This window comes from Oncorhynchus mykiss, chromosome 15 (assembly GCF_057628025.1).
Source record: "Oncorhynchus mykiss isolate SJ-2025 chromosome 15, ASM5762802v1, whole genome shotgun sequence".
NCBI lineage: Eukaryota > Metazoa > Chordata > Actinopteri > Salmoniformes > Salmonidae > Oncorhynchus > Oncorhynchus mykiss.
In genome coordinates, this window is record NC_143036.1 from 20,562,267 (window position 1) to 20,580,388 (window position 18,122).

The 18,122-nt window shown below is 41.8% G+C and overlaps 1 protein-coding gene across 2 annotated transcripts in view; it reads right to left on the reverse strand.

The window, feature by feature from the left end:
* The window catches only part of gnal (G protein subunit alpha L), a 66,685-nt gene that overhangs the window by 9,107 nt on the left and 39,456 nt on the right, over positions 1 to 18,122 (reverse strand). For both annotated transcript variants that reach the window (XM_021562623.3, XM_021562624.3), the window contains exons 6-7: positions 6,390 to 6,444; positions 6,073 to 6,146 (exon numbers count right to left, since the gene is read on the reverse strand). In XM_021562623.3, coding sequence (XP_021418298.1) covers positions 6,073 to 6,146; positions 6,390 to 6,444 — 129 coding nt within the window. The remainder of the gene's footprint in view (positions 1 to 6,072; positions 6,147 to 6,389; positions 6,445 to 18,122) is intronic.

The window sequence follows — 18,122 nt, forward strand, 5'->3', positions numbered from 1 at the left end:
ACCCTGCCGCACATGGGGACAAAGATCGTGCTTTTTGGAGAAATGTCCTCTGGTCTGATGAAACAAAAATAGAACTGTTTGGCCAAAATGACCATCGTTACGTTTGGAGGAAAAAGGGGGATGCTTGCAAGCCGAATAACCCCATCACACCCGTGAAGCACGCGGATGGCAGCATCATGTTGTGGGGGTGCTCTGCTGCAGGAGAGACTGGTGCACACAACAATAGATGGCATCATGAGGAAGGAAAAAATATGTGGATATATTGAAGTAACATCTCAAGACACCAAGTTAAAGCTTGGTCGCAAATAGGTCTTCCAAATGGACAATCGCCCCAAGCATACTTCTAAAGTTGTGGCAAAATGGCTTAAGGACAACAAAATCAAGGTATTAGAGTGGCCATCACAAAGCCTTGATCTCAATCCTATAGAAAATGTGTGTGCAGAACTGAAAAAGCGTGTGCGAGCAAGGAGGCCTACAGACCTGACTCAGTTACACTAGCTCTGTCAGGAGGAATGGGCTAAAATTCACCCAATTTATTGTGGGAAGCTTGTGGAAGGCTACCCGAAATGTTTGACCCAAGTTAAACAATTTAAAAAAGGCAATGCTACCAAATACTAATTGAGTGTATGTAAACTTCTGACCCACTGGGAATGTGATGAAAGAAATGAAAGCTGAAATAAATCATTCTCTCTACTATTATTCTGACATTTCACATTCTTAAAATAAAGTGGTGATAAACTGACCTAAAACAGGGATTCATTACTAGGATTAAATGTCAGGAATTGTGAAAAACGGAGTTTAAATGTATTTGGCTAAGGTGTAAGTAAACTTCAGACTTCAACTGTACATATTCCTATTCATCCCTTTACGTGTGTGTATATAAGGTAGTTGTTGTGAATTTGTTAGATATTACTGCATTGTCGGAACAAGAAGCACAAGCATTTCGCTACACTCGCATTAACATCTGCTAACACATAATGTGTATGTGACCATTAACATCTGCTAACACATAATGTGTATGTAACCATTAACATCTGCTAACACATAATGTGTATGTGACCATTAACATCTGCTAACACATAATGTGTATGTGACCATTAACATCTGCTAACACATAATGTGTATGTGACCATTAACATCTGCTAACACATAATGTGTATGTGACCAATACAATTTGCCTTGATTGGACTTGAATATAGTGCCTTCAGAAAGTATTCAGATCCCTTGACTTTTTCTAACTTTTGTTACGGTACAGTCTTATTCTAAAATTGATGAAAAAAACATCTCATCAATCTACACATAATACCCCATAAAGACAAAGCTATTTTTTTGTTGACATTTTAGCTCATTTAAAGCGTTGAGCCTTCATGGGTAAGATGATACAAGCTTGACACACCTGTATTTGGTGAGTGTCTCCCATTCTACTCTGCAGTTCCTCTCGCGCTCGGTCAGGTAGAATGGTGAGAGTCACTGCACAGCTATTTTCAAGTCTCTCCAGAGATGTTTGATCGGGTTCAGGTCCGGGCTCTGGCTGGACCACTCAAGGACATTCAGAGACTTGTTACAAAGCCACTCCAGCGTTGTCTTGGCTGTGTGCTTAGGGTCATCGCCCTGTTGGAAGGTGAACCTTTGCCCCTGTCTGAGCTCCTGAGAGCTCCGGAGCAGTTTTTTTTAATCATGATCTCTCTGTACTTTACACCATTCATCTTTACCACGATCCTGATTAGTCTCCCAGTCCCTGCCGTTGAAAAACATCCCCACAGCATTATGCTGACACCACCATGCTTCACCGTAGGGATGGTGCCAGGTTTCCTCCAGACGTGACACTTGGCATTCAGGCTAAAGTGTTCAATTTTGGTTTCATCAGGCCAGACAATCTTGTTTCTCATGGTCTGAGAGTCTTTAGATGCCTTTTGGCAAACTCCAAGTGGGATGTCATGTGCCTTTTACTGAGGAGTGGCTACCGTCTGGCCACTCTACCATAAAGGCTTGTTTTGTGCAGTGCTGCAGAGATGGTTGTCCTTCTGGAAGGTTCTCCCATCTCCACAGAAGAACTCTGTCAGTGACCATTGGGTTCTTGGTCACCTCCCTGACCAAGGCCCTTCTCCCTCGATTTCTCAGTTTGGCTGGGCGGCCAGCTCTAGGAAGAGTCTTGGTGGTTCCAAACATCTTCCATTTAAGAATGATGGAGGCATCTGTTCTTGGGGACCTTCAATGCTGCAGAAATGTTTTAGTACCCTTCCCCAGATCTGTGCCTTGACACAATCCTGTCTCAGAGCTCTACGGAGAATTCCTTCGACCTCATGGGTTGGTTTTTGCTCTGAAATGCACTGTCAACTGTGGGACTTTACATAGACATGTATGCACCATTCCCAATCATGTCCAATCAATTGATTTTACCACAGGTGGACTCCAATCAAGTTGTAGAAACACCTCAAGGACAATCAGTGGAAACAGGGTGCACCTGAGCTCAATTTCGAGTCTCATAGCAAAGGGTCTGACTATTTATGTAAATAAGGTTTCTGTTTTTAATACATTTGATTTTTTTTCGAGAAAGAGACTTGTTTTCGCTTTGCCATTATGGGGTATTGTGTGTAGATTGATGCGGAAAACATTTAATTTAATCAATTTTAGAATAAGACTGTAACGTAACAAAAGGTGGAAAAAGTCAAGGGTTCGAATTCTCCCCGAATGCACTGTAGGTGACTTATAGTATAGGGATTTCTCAATAAAGCCCCTGCAATACAGTTGATTAGACTAGTTTTCTACATGGAGTGATGATGGAAACAGAGCTCCTGTGGGTAAAGTTAACCACTACAGTAAACCACTTGGCAGTATGTTGAGTTCCTGTGTCGTGGTGTTCTAGAGCAGATACTGCTTTCCTATTTAGTGCGCATACGTTAGACAAAATGGTAATCTAATCAAGGAGCAACGGTCTGACCCCACATTAGAAGAGTTGGGTGACCAAATTGTGCTTGTGGAACAGTTTGGAGATGTCGCCCATGGATGATGTCCTGATGAGAAAGTGGGTACCTCATAGTAGTTTTGTGGGGGAGGCTATTAGTCAGGTTGTTGTACCAGTTAAGTTGTGTGAGTTGGTGCTGAAAACTTCCCTCGAGGATGTAGCTGGTCATCTGGGTGTGAGGAAAACCTACAATCGCATACTGAGAATTGTATTTTGGCCTAGGTTAAAGAGGGATGTTTCTGCGTTCATCAAAACCTGTCAATTAACGGGTAAACCTACTCAAGCTATTTAGCCGGTACTGCTGTTTCCTATTCCCGTAGTCAGCCAGCCTTTTGAGTATCTGATTGTTGACTGTGTTGGCCCTCTGCCTCGCTCTAAGGTAGTAGTTACCTGTTCACTGTGATGTGTGTCAGACCACTAGGTTTCCTGTTGCCTATCCGGTCTATCACAACTAAGTCCGTGCTAAAAGCTTTGACTCAGTTTCTCGCTGTTTGAAATCCATAAGTTTATTCAGAGTGACCAAGGTTCTAATTTCACTTCTAATATGTTTGGTCAGGTTCTCCAACAGCTCCATATTAAAACAATTTGTCTAGTGCCTGTCCCGCGCAGAGTCAAAGAGCGCTGGAACGTTTCCATTAAACACTTTGTTGAGAGCTTATTGTACGGAGATGGATAAGGATTGGGATGAGGGGTTGCCATGGTTACCGTTAGCCACCAGGGAGGTTTCACAGGAGTGCACAGGTTTCAGTCCAAAGGACCTAGTGTTCGGACAGTGTACGTGGGCTTCTAGCAGTGCTCCAGGATGAATGGAAGTCTCCTAAGCCACCTCAGTCCCTGTTATCCTATGAGTGTGATTTCCGGCGCCGCCTGTAAGCCGCTGGTGAGATGGCCAAAGAGAAGCTATCATCTTCACAGGGGAGGATGAAAGGAATATTTGATTGGCGAGCTGAGCCTCGTCACCTGGACTAAAGTGACCAGGTTCTTGCTCTGCTGCCAATAGTTGGTTCTCCTTTTCAAGCCAAGTTTAAGGTCCATATACGGTTGTGCGCCAGTGCACTGAGCAAAACTATCTAGTTGCCACTCCGGGAACGGAGGGAAAAAAAGCACCATCTGTGTCATGTCAATGTGCTAAAACCCTACTACACACGTTCCTCTGGGGACGAAGAGTGGGAGTTCGCAGAGGACGGTAAACCTGTTATTTTGGCCAGTACTGTTACATTGCTGGGTCCTTTCTGTCATGCTATGTCCGTGCATGGTGAGGAGGATGTCCTTGGTCCTGACTATTGTGTACTGTCTATTGTGTACTGACTATTGTGTACTGCAGGGTACAGAAAAATACAGAGTCACAGGATGTTTTGGATAGCCTTCTTGCTCATCTACCTGCTGATAGGCGAGACAAATTGGTCAGTCTGAGTTTTCCAGTTTTGTTTTCTGATACACCAACATGTACAAACGTAATAGAACACGATATTGATGGTGGGGATGCTGACCCCATCTGTCAGCGGTTCTATAGTTTCTTCAGAGAAACGGCGTTATCTGGACGCTGAGATCGGGTACATGCTGGAGAATGAAATTGCAGAGCCTTCTTTCTCCAGCTGGGCTTCTCCCTGTATCTTGGTCAGTAAACCGGATGGGACAAACAGATTTTGTACGGACTACCATAAGGTAAACAGTGTCACTAAGCCAGATTCATTGCGCTGTTTATCTGGACGATGTAGTGGTTTATGCAGATATTTGGGAGGAGCATCTGGCCTGTATTCAAGCCTTGTTCGACCGCCTGGCTGCGGATTCCCTAAAATCTGGCAAAATGCAAGTTTGTACCTTGGTAAGGTGGTTGGGCAGGGTGAAGTGTGTCCTGTTTGGTGGTAGCTACTGATACTTTTCCACCGCCAACCACTAAAAAGGAACTGATGCGTTTCTTGGGAATGATAGGTTATTACCGTAGATTTTGTAGGAACTTCTCTACCGTAGTCGAAAGATTTTCTGAAAGCTATGGTGGTTTACGTCAGGTCTCCTCTCTGTCAACAGGCTTTTGAAGATGCAAAGAGGTTACTTACCTCAACTCCAGTGCTGGCTGCTCCTCGTTTGGATTTGTAATTTACCTTGCAGGTGGATGCAAGTCACATGGGGGCAGGTGCAAGCAGATGTGTCCGGTGTTGAGAGGCGTGTTAGTTAAGTTTCCAACAAGTTTAATTGTTATCAGTTCAACTTCTCCGTGTTGGAAAAACAATCGCTAGCACTCATATGGGCACTACGACACTTCGAGGTGTAGGTCGGGTTGGGTGTAGTACCTATTGTGGTCTACATTGACCATAACCCTCTCACCTTCTTGAGGTCTATGATGTGTGCTAACCTGAGGATAATGAGATGGTGTTTGTTTTTACAGGCATTCCATCTCGATGTGCGCCACATGTCGTTGCTGACACACTCTCTCGTGCGCCCTGTTCCTATTGATCGGTGGACAAGCGTTCTCATACGCGTTGTCCCCGTGTGTATGCGTGTCGTCCACGTGACCGGCCACTGTTTATTTTGTGTTGTCCTGTTGTGCCTGTCTTCTGTTCCCTGCTGTCTTCATTTTTTTATTTCCTTTGTAAAGGTTGCTTCCTGTGCACAAAGGTTGCTGAGGTCTGGGGAGGCTGAGGTGGGCTGTGGCAGTGGGGTAGCGTTTACCTGGGCTAGGGTCTGTCCCGGGGATAAATACACCTTTCCCCTCATACATTGAGGAGACTCTCTCCACGCAGACGCGCTGTTGTTTTTGGCATTTTGGAGCTTCTTTGTGTTCATTTGTTTTGGCACCTCTCAACACCCCTCATTATCACCATCTATGCAGTCATCCACTCACTTACACTACACACAATTTTTTTTTTATTTGTATATAGTTTACTTTTTAAAATATATTTTTGTTACTTCTTTATCTCTGCGTTGTCTCCCTCTTTGTTACGTAATACAAGCCGGTTCATAACAAACTGAAATTAAAAACAACCCTAAGGTGGGGACATTTCCAATATAATATGAAACCACAATGGCCATTTACAGTACACTGTTTATACAGTTAATAAAACAGACAACAATGGGCACCATAACATCACAATGAAGGGGACACTTACTGAAAGTTCACTTTGTCGACTTGAAATCTTGTTTCGAAAATCCCTGAAGTCAAAACTCGGCAGCGAAGCAAGTCCTGGGGTTTAAAACAAGAGGAGCATAGAGATGAAGATATGCACTAAAGGAATGAGTAGAAAAGAAAGGTAGAGAGAGATTGAAAGAGAGAGCGAGAGACAGAGAGACTAAAAGTGTATGATGTTTTCCTACACAGTGCTTATTGATTAAGCAATACAGTTACAGCTATGGTTGGTAACATTTGGCATGTCATTTTATCACTACATTTTTAGCCATGCTCTAGAGCGTTGAAAAGTAATCTTACCTGATCTGTTGGTGTGTAGTCATTCGACCTCACCGACTCAATTCTGTCCAAGAAGCTGCAAAACACAAAACATCATTATATGACACTGGCCTGGATCTTAAGAACAGTAAATATCACTGTCATTACAGTAGATATAGCTTAAGATCTGATTCTACACATTTAAACTAAGAAAAGGAACTAATGCAGGCACTAGCATAGAACAATCATATCCAGAATATATCTCATCACATAGAGCAGAACTATATTGTAAGATATAGAATGGAGCCCAATCTATCCACTGCATTTCTATCTATAGCCTTTTGAATGTTTCACCTCAGTACATAGCTAAATCCCTATGACAACGGACTAGAATACAACTGTAGGGGTGATCCCAGCACTGCACCATCCTTCCCCAGCAGAGGGCATCAGAGTACATCCCCCGCCTATTTATGTCCCCCTTTTCCTGTCCCATTACATAAGACCGCAATTAGTTCCTGCCAGAGCTAGACGAGAGCCTCTCGCTCTGGTGTGCACTGTGCATGAGCTGTATGTTCCCTGGGTGTGTGTGAGTGTGTGTCCCCGCGGTAGAAGAGACGGGGGGGAAAAGACACACACACAGAGCAGCCTGTAACCACTGAACAGCATGGTGATATCACCAGCACTGTCACCAGTCTAAACCAGCAGATACCACACTACAAATCCCTATTCTGTTCTGTTCTATTCCGTTCCGTTCTATTCTGTTCTATTGTATTCTAGGAAGCAGCCACAACACAGAGCAGTTCTGTACAGGTTTATTTGACGTTGTGTTTTTACCTCAGAATTCAGTTCTAGGAACTGACTGATATGTAGGTCTTTGTGTGATGACAATGATCACACTATGAGCCTTAGGGAAGTCCAACTGACTCAGTCCTCATCTCTAAGTACCTAGAAAAGAGCCAATCGGGTATATTATAAAGTTATTTAACCAGTCACTGTTCACAGACAGTTGGATCCAATAAAAGCTTTATTTTACTGTAAAGAAAGAACCAGTTAGTTACTGAGGTTCAGAATGTACAGCGTATGATATAAAAAGGTAATAACCTTTACTTTTTGGTTTATATTGGAATTATTCAAACTAGCACCCGTCTGCATCATTTGGTACAAGGCAGTTACCAATAGAATTCTTTAGCAAGTACCATAGTTAATAAAGTGTTAACAAACCTGATACAAGTGCCAGATTGTTTACACAAAAAACACTGAAACAAAAAAGTGCCCTCCTCTGGAGTTTGGGCCTGTAAACGCTACAGCAACACAGCCAAGTTTCATAATGAATTATCCATGACTGTAAGTGACCCGCCCCCCCCCCCCATCATCCCCTGCTACCAACACTCCGCTAGGTTGACCTGTTAATCCACAAACAGACCAATGCTGCCCTGCTTTTTTGACTCAGACTTGTCCATAGCCTAGATCTACTGGACTGATGCTATTAATTGGTTGAATGGAAAGATGGAATCAATAGTTTCCACATTTTGAGTGGCTATTGGGGTTGATGTGAAAATGTGGTCAGTCACCAAAACAACAACACAACGTACAGGGAATGTCTTTATCAGAGGAGCCTGACAGTTCCAAATAACAGGCAAAGAAATATAGATCTTTTCCCAATGGATCTGGACGGCCTATACTGTAGTCTTTTCTACTTCTATTAATCAATTGAAGAAAATGGCTGTATTTTATGCCACAAGTTATAGTATAAAGGCAAATATGTAAGCTTGAGGAGTTTGAACCCATTTCACACTAGGAACACTAGGATGCTGAAATGTTACATTTGTACTTTGTCATTTAGTAGATGCTATTATCCACAGCAACTTAGAGTAGTGAGTTCATACATTTTCATACTTTTTGCATACTGGTCCCCCATGGGAATAGAACCCACAACCCTGGCGTTGCAAGCACCATGCTCTACCAACTGAGCCCCCCCCCCCCACACATTCTCAGTTACACACCAGAGCAGTACACTAAAATAGCTCTGTCTGGTTCTAGTGTTACATGTCTGAATAGCTGCTGGGTGTTTATGTGTGTGAGTCTGGTCTGCTTATCTCTGGCTCTGCCAGAAAACGACAGGAATTTACACAACTCCTATATTCCTGGTAGCAGCAGTCGTTTAACATTACGAACTCTATCTCCATCCAGGTCTGTGTCTGAAATTAAACCCTATTCCCTATATAGTGTACTACTTTTCACCAAAGCCCAGCTCTGGTCCAAATTAATGCTAGTCTGAAATTATAGACCCTATTTTCCTAAAGTGTGCACTATCTTTGACCTATATGGGCTCTGGTCAAAAGTAGTGCGCTATATAGGAAATAGGTTGCCATTGATGTCTAGGGGGGAAATGAGGGAAGAACATGAAGATTTAGTTGACAAGATTGATGTTAGGAGTCTTAGTGCTACTAGAAGCTATGATAGGCGCTCTCGTTCTCCCTGGCAATAGAGAGAGTTTATACGAGGAAAGACGGGGCCATTTTGCATCCTAACAGATACCACACAGACAGAGACACACACACACCCACCCAGCTGCAGGGGAGCTGGGGCTAAAAATATCCCTGGGAATGGATCCGCTCCGAAAAAGACAGATTATACAAGCCCCGAGCGGGCATATAAACACACACACACACACACACACACACACACTAGAGCTGGGACGATAAACTGAACATTTTCGACACGAACCATCACTTATCACAGGCATTTTGCTGATATTGTTCATTACGATAAGTAGCTCTATGCTAGGGAAATTGTTAATGGGACAATTGATGGAGAAAACCATCAAACTAGTAGTAGTAGTAGTAGTAGTAGATCTTGCTACCATGGAAAGGTAAATCTGTCTATTTGTGGAAAAATCGCCCTTATTAATTCTTTAGTCATATCCCAGTTTACTAATTTACTCATGGACCTGCCTACATGGAACAACTTTTTAAAATTATATAAAATAATATCCCACTTTATTTGAAACGGCAAACCTGACAAAATTAAAACGACCTATTTATATAATGCATATGAGGGCCAAAATGATTAAATATTAAAGCATTAAACCTCTCACTAAAAGCTTCAGTCATGCAAAAGTTAATCTGAACTGGTTCTCCAGCAGATTAGTAAGAATGGCTCACCTAAGGTTCAAAAATAGCCTCTTTCCCTTCATTCAGATTACAACCTCTAACTTAATTTGACAATTAAATAATCTCCAAAATATAGCTATTTTTTTTTTAAAAAGCCATAGAAAAGCTGATTGCAATTTCAGTTTAATCCACTAGAAAATACTAAAACACTGCAACAATTATTATGGTTAAACTCAAATATACCAATCGTTTTTTTTATCAAACATTATTTTTAGATATGATTTTTGTTACTGTAAGAAGCTAGTGAACTTGTCAGCCCTGCATTAAAGACTAAAATTGGTGAAATGTTTTTGTTGAGATAAATAACAAACCAAACCAGTTCCACATAAAGCCCAGGAAAGTGACAGCTACGCCATACAAGTTGCTAAATAGTTTGAAAGAGATTTGCGATGTGCCGATTCCATCGCCCATGGTTTATAAACTGATACACAAATACGTTTTTCAATTTCAATTATAAAAAATGAATCTAACCAATAGAATGTTCTGTATATGGAGGATACAACACAACAATTACCTAATGCTAACTCTGCAAATACTACAGCTGGGTGACTTGAAAAGCCATATTGATTTGATCACTAATATAATAACTCTTTGTAAAAATGGTCATCTTTAATTTACAATCTGTAGAAACTATGAGAATAGAAAGGTTTGGAACTTTTGTGAAACATCACAGAACATTTGAAAAGATATATGGCAAATAGAAATCAACTCTGGATGGTTTTCAGAGATAGATGGTAGGGGTTGAGGGTAGCTGAAGGGTGGGACCAAAAAATGGATTACTAGTGTAATATGTACTGTGTCTGTAAAATGTATATAGTATGTATAAGCTGGAAGTAGAAGCCTAAGTGTTGTTGTCCATTAGTTTACGCCAATTAGGGGAGGAGTGGTAGGGTTAGGGGAAAATAATAAAGACAGACAACATTTTTAAAAAATAAGAAAAAAATAAATTATATAGGGGATTGGAAATACAGACAATTACATTGATAGAAACCACAATTGATCTGCAATTTTAAAGCTGACTACCCCCCCCCAAAAATGGTAAAATAAAAAGTAGTAGTAGTTTAAAGGATAATTTGTGCACTGCATATTAATGTTATAAAACTTTCTATTTAGGGAAGTACAGCTCAGCACATACACTGCGCAGGCCCCACCAGTTTGACACACATACACACAAACGACTAGATTTATAGACACACTTTTGAGAAACTGCTCATGGAGAGAGAGAAAAAGCGAGAGAGAAGGAGAGAGAGGTCTGTATCTCTACAGTTGGTCCAATCACTAACTTCCATAAATAAAACAGGGACGGAAATAGAAGCAGAGCCGTGATAGGATGTTTGATTTATCCAAAAGGAACAGGGCCAGCTTCTTGACTCTTAACTGACCGAACTCAGCAGACGGCTAGGCTCTGTTTGTGTTATTCCTCTAGTGGCCACTGGGTGGCACACCCTCTGACTGAGATGGGTGAAGCCAGAGCACCTCCTTTAGTGACTGACTGTGCCTGCTCTGAGCTGCAGCTGGGTTGCCATGGCAACCTCTGTCAGCTGGGTCGATAGAGAGCGCTCCTCCTCTTCCTTAGCTGGCTTGCGCTCACTCACACACACAACCATAGGCAATGAAACAATCACAAACAAACCCACACGTCTACAATAGCCTAGATCAGAATAAAATGTAAACAAAGACACACTCGCGAGTACACACACACACACATCTCTTGCCCTGCACCACACTCTCCTACTCAACCTCGGGAGGAATGCAAGTATGTCAAAATTCAGTCCAACAATATGAGAAAAGAAGCCATAACAGCTGGGCCTAGCTGACTGGGGAGAGAAGTCATAAACTAGCCAAAGAATCACAGTGTACATCACACACACGGTCTTCAGATTTTATCTGGCTACAAACATCTGCACATGGACAAACAATGACCAAAAGATATGTAGGGAATGATGAAGGTAAACTAGAGAAGGAATGAACTGACGATGACCAAGTGGTAGAGAAGAAGGACGGGCCTACTCTATCTTCCATTTTAGATGAATTACCAGCAGTGAATTTCAAACACAGATTCAACCAAAAAGACCAGGGAGGTTTTCCAATACCTTGCAGGGCACCTATTGGTAGATGGGGGAAAAATTTTAAAAAATACACCTGACATTGAATATCCCTTTGAAGTTATTAATTACACTTTGGATGGTGTATCAATACACAGAGTCACTACAAAGATACAGGTGTCCCTCCTAATTCGGTTGCCGGAGAGGGAGGAAAACGCTCAGGGATTTCACCATGAGGCCAATAGTGACTTTAAAACAGTTAGAGTTTAATTGCTGGGATTGGAGAAAACTGAGGATGGATCAACAACATTGTAGTTACACCACATTACTAAATAATTTACAGAGTCAAAAGAAGCTATATAGTATAGTTGCCATTTGGGGCCTATATACAGAAGTTGCTGTACACATTAGTCAAACCAGAGTCAAATATATATATGTATATAATCCTTCTGAGCATGCAGTAGGTGTGTGTGTGTGTGTTTGCCTGTGCTATATGACTATAGAAAATGCTCTGTGTATGTAGCCTGTGTGGGGCCGTCCCCTCCACTTTCCTAAAACAGCTAGCTTTCAAGCTTTCCTTCACACACCACACACACACACACACACACCCTGTCGCACTCCTGAGTGACAGAGGAGGGGGTGGAAGGCACTGGGGGCTCCCTATCACTGATGAGGCTTCACACAGGGATGAGCAGACTGAGCACACACACGCGCACCTCAAAAGGCCTACCGATCCCTCTTCACGACCATCACAAATGTGCGTGTGCCTGTGCTGCTATAATCAGAGACGGTGTCACAATGAGATCCTCTCAAGGCCTTCTGCCCGTGAACAGAAGAAGGTTCCTTGAACCGTAGGGTTGGAGTGTTTGGCAGGACTGTGTGAGTGCACAAGCCAAGCTATGTGTATGTGCACGTCTCTCGGTCTGAGTGTAGGTGTGTGTGTGTTTATGCTAGTGTGTGCACTGCAGACCACCTCATATGTGTAAGTAGTACAGTCTGTGTCTGTTAATCTGCCCAAACACCATGGAATACTATCTAGTATGTGTGCAGACCACCTCGGTGGCATAGTCCCTCCCTCCCTCCTCTCTCTCTCTCTCTCTCTCCTTCTGTGGCTGACCTTCCTTTGTTTAGAGCCTATTGGTGGGTTTCTCCCTTTGATTTGGCCATGCAGCCATGTGACCCTGTAGCCAGTTTGTGCTCGGCAGCACCGAGTGGCTAAAAATAGCTCCAGCTTGCCCCGGCTCCACGGCTCGTTTACATAAGCTCTGAGGAAGGGGGAGGAGAGACCCCGTGGAGAAGAGGGGAGAAGGGGATGAGGGAGGACAGGAGCATTGTACAGAAGTCCACAGGCGCTGGCTGGGGCCTAAAATGCAGCCCTGCTGCTCTGCCCTTCTCTTCCTTCCTTAAGATCTCCCTCTTTTTCACTCTCTCCAGTCTTCTCTCTGTACTCGTGGGCTGGGGCCTGGTGCACGCACACGTACAGACTGACACAGAAACACACACACAAACACACTCTAGATGAAGACACCCTGCTGCCTGTGCCTCTGTACCTTGTGCTAGCTAGCGCTATAGGGAGGTGCTCTACTTGACCTCATTTAACATAGCTGCTTTGAAACAGGAGGCATTACCTAGGCCTAGATTCAATCAGATCAAGCTTTCACCGGCGATAGCAGACACCCGCATAGCGGATGTTGTGGCTGCGTCGGAGGTGGTGTTGGAGCCGACAAATCAGAGAGCAGCTACTCCTGATCATTGTCACAGCCACACCCGTCCCACTTGCGTTAGAAGTTCAGAACGAGAAAGTATAGGCTATATATTGTAGACATAATTATGCTAAAATGTAATATTAATTCAACAAAACAATGAGAATTTCTATCATCCTAATCAAGGTATAGATTACATCTCACATTCCAGTTTTCAAACTTGTAAAGAACGCTGCATGGGATTTCTGTTAATGCGACTGCGTACAGCCAATGGCAATTTCCGCTTTAGGTATAATGCCGGGAGCCACTTGTGGATTTCTCAGCTCTAACTCAGTTCCTCCTCAGACACCTCCAAAACCAGCGCTATGCGGATGTTGGCTAAAGCTGATCTTATTGAATCGAGCCCTTAGTCTGTCCTTATGGTGATATGTTCCTCTGCTGCTAAGCACAACCAATTACACACCACAGATGTGTCAAAGTACCAAATCAACCAAACTACAGGTGTAGGATCTTAATTTGATCACTTTTGTTGCTGAGAATTTTCCTGCAATGCAGGAAATGCAGATGAGCATCGTGATTAACATAAAAATCACTGAAAACCCACACTAACAGTATTGCACTTTTCATGTAGCCTAATTTTTGGCCAGCTAATATCCTAACCACTGATCAAGCAACATTATGAACTAAAATGTTCAAATCCTGTTGCTTCAGGATTATTTTGCTGTGACAATATTGGTCAAATTAAGGTCTTACACCTGTAGCTTGTATCGTGCCGGAGTAACGTCTGTAGTCCTAAACTGTCATAAGTTGATACAGTAAGCATTCACTTGTGAAAAAAGGATCCATATCAGGGGATATCTTTACATGACATGTTTTTGATATTCTAGAAAATACAGACCATTTCCAAATGCATATTTAGAGTTTTGTGGATTTGCACCCTATCCTTACAAATTATGAATCCAGATGTGTCTTATACATGTAACAATTTCGAAAGGTACAGTACATTCTAAAATGTTTTAATTGATTAAATTGAGATTTTTAATGTCACTGGCCTACACACAATAGCCCATAATGTCAAAGTGATGTTTTTCACAAGTTTAACTAATTAATTAAAAATTAAAAGCTTAAAATGTCTCGAGTCAATAAGTATTCAACTATACTTTTTATATGGCAAGCCTAAATAAGTTCAGGAGTAAAAAAAATGTGCTTAACAAGTCACATGGACTCGGTGTGCAATAAAAGTGTTCAACAGGATTTTTAAACGACTACCTCATCTCTGTACCTCACACATACAATTATCTGTAAGATCAAGCAGTGAATTTCAAACACAGATTCAACCAAAAAGACCAGGGAGGTTTTCCAATACCTTGTAAAGAAAGGCACCTATTGGTAGATGGGGGGAAAAAAACAACCTGGCATTGAATATCCCTTTGAGCATGGTGAAGTTATTAATTACACTTTGGATGGTGTGTCAATACACCCAGTCATTACAAAGATACAGGTGTCCTTCCTAACTCAGTTGCCGGAGAGGAAGGAAAACGCTCAGGGATTTCATCCCGAGGCCAATGGTGACTTTAAAACAATTACATAGTTTTCTCCAATCACAGCAATTAAACTGAGGATGGATCAACAACATTGTAGTTACTCCACAATACTAAAGAATTGACAGAGTGAAAAGAAGGAAGCTTGTACAGAAAAATATTCCAAAACATGCATCCTGTTTGCAACAAGGCACTAACGTAATACTGCAAAAAACATGGCAAAGCAAAAGTGTTGTATTGGATTTGCACCAAACATATTAGAGTACCACTCTACATATTTTCAAGCATAGTGGTGGCTGCATCATGTTATGTGTATGCTTGTAATCATTAAGGACTGGGGAGTTAAGGATAAAAAAGAAAACCTTGTTCAGTCTGCTTTCCACCTGACACTGGAAGATTAAGTCACCTTTCAGCAGGACAATAACCTAAAACACAAGGCCAAATCTACACTGGAGTTGCTTACCAAGAAGACAGGTGAATGTTCCTGAGTAGGCGAGTTACAGTTTCACTAAAAATCTGCTTGAAAAGCTATGGTAAGACCTAAAAAATGGCTGTCTAGCAACGCTCAACAACCAATTTTTTAAATAATATTGTGCAAATACTGTGCAATCCAGGTGTGCAAAGCTCTTAGACTTACCCAGAAAGACACAGCTGAAATTGCTGCTGCTGGTGATTCTAACATGTATTGACTCAGGGCTGTGAATACTTATGTAAATGAAATATTTCTGTATTTCATATTAAAACACAGTTGCAAAAATGTCTAAAAACATGTTTTCACTGTCAGTATGGGGTATTGTGTGTAGATGTCAACAAAACATATATTTAATCCATTTTGAATTCAGGCTGTAAATAAGTCAAGGGGAATGAATACTTTCTGAAGGCACTGTATGATATTGGGATTACTCAGAATATTACACATGGACATTTCCTATGGCCGGATATTGACTCATTCCATATCCTGAGATATGTGACATCCTATTTTCTCTCTTCATGTTGACAAAAACTGACTGTATACATCACATATGTTTTCTCAGCCCATTCAAGATATGAAGCTATTTTGATTTCAGATATGCTTCTCTTGGCTGAGGTCCATATCCGGATCTTGATAGGATTTTCGATATGCTGAAAATAAGGATCATTTCTGAGTTTTCAGCACATACTCAATAATTTGTCAAAAATAAAATCCATATTTATTATTCACAAATCATTTTTGGATTCCGTCTGGATATCATACATGGTATGCCTGGATATTGACTCATTAGATATCCTGAGATAGAGAACATACAATGTCCAGATAGGCCTATATGAGGAATGACACTGACACTCAGCCTACACAGTATATTTTCTCAGCACATACAATGCATAGGCTCGACTGAGGTCCATATCCGGATCTGGATATGCTAAATAAGGACAATTTCTGATGCTTATGAGTTGAGCACATACCCAATAATTGGACAAATATGAAATCCATATAATTGTTTTTGTTACTCAAATTTCACATTAATACACATAGACATGGCAAAATTACTAGAATTGCAAAAAAAAATGCTTTAAAACTGCTAAATTCTCTCCACCAACAAGAGGGGTGGGAACAGTTTGTCATGAACAGTATTATCATGACATATGGTCATTTTCATGTATTTAACTGTATATCCAATATGTGGCCTATGCAGGAGTCAGTACCACCCAGCTGTTGCAAGCACCATGGTCCAATCATAATTAAACATAACAACTGCAACTCAATGGTCTTTAAAACAAGTCAGGCAGTCTGCCATTTTGCAGATGCTTTTATCTAAAGTGACTTACAGTCATGTGTACATACACTTCTTGCGTATGGGTGGTCCCAGGAATCGAACCCACTATCCTGGCATTTCACACCTCCGGTGTGTAGGCTACATACTTGTGTGAGTGCCACCTCTTTGTATAATCTGGAATAAGTCCAGTGCAACGGCAGAACCACATGAACAGTATGGTAGAACAATGACATAGTGTGATTGACTTCAACTGTACTGAGTAATTGGGCTGCATTGCACATGGTAGGGAGCCCTTGTATCACGGCTGGCCCGCTCATTAGGCAGGATTAGGTGGCCGTCTATGGTGGCAGATTGACACATTTTCTGGGCTAAACTGACCAAGATGCACCTCAAACAACACATAAAACCTCACAAAATTCTGCCAATGACAATTTCTCTCAAGCAGTGGCATGTGGGCTTTTTAGGTGAGCGCTGATGCCGCCCTTTGATAAGCTGTGCCCACTTTGTCAAAGACAGGGGGGGAAATGATTTAGCTTGTCTATTCCCAGTGCGTCCTTCCAGGGTGCTGTTGGAGAGATGCATATTTTTATTTAACTAGGCAAGTCAGTTAAGAATACATTCTTATTTACAATGACAGCCTACCCCCGGCCAAACCCTAACCCGGGCGACACTGGGCCAATTGCGCGCCGCCCTATGGGACTCCCAATCACAGCCGGTTGTGATACAGCCTGGAATCTAACCAGGGTCTGTAGTGACGCCTCTAGCACTGCGACGCTGCGCCAGCATTCCGCCAAAAATGATAATCAAACATAAATCATGTAGCAGATCTAGGATATGGTAGAAAGAGTATGTAACCTTTTCTGTAGCCTACAGGCTGGAGATACATTGTATGAATTACGCTTTTTACATCATGCAGGTTTCTCTGATCAAATAGCCTAACCTTAAATGGCGCTCAATCAAATAAAAAAAAATGTGCTGTCATGTTAACAAACATATCCTAAAAACAGGACAGGTCAAAGTTGAATGGACAATCAACTTTTGTCCAGACGTTTCACCTCATTGTTATGATCAGTGGTTTTAAGTTTGTATCTGTACATTTTTTGACAAGCTGATCATCGTGAAAAAGAAAATACTCTTGCATTTCCCGCTGTGTAAACACATTGCAAATGTGCTCGTGATAACTCCTGATAAAGTTAGGTAGATGATATTCAGAGCTTATTTAGCCAAATTGATTAGTCACAGGAATCAGGATTAATAAAGTCAATTCAATGGCCAGTTTTAAAAACGGTGTGCCTACCACATGGATGGGCATTCATAAAATGATATTGCGGTCCAACGTGGTAGGCTACACCCCAGTAAGCACGAGCCAACGTCTTTTTTTGGTCTTGTCCGGAAGTCGTTTTTTGGTGTTTTACAACCGGTAGGCTTACCACATACAGTAGATATATGGTTATTCCTAAAATTCAATTTCAGGCAACACTGTAGGCTACACCTCAGTAAGCACGGGCCGATGCCTTTGACATATTTTTTTGGTGCAGCTCAGGACCGGCCTTGATATC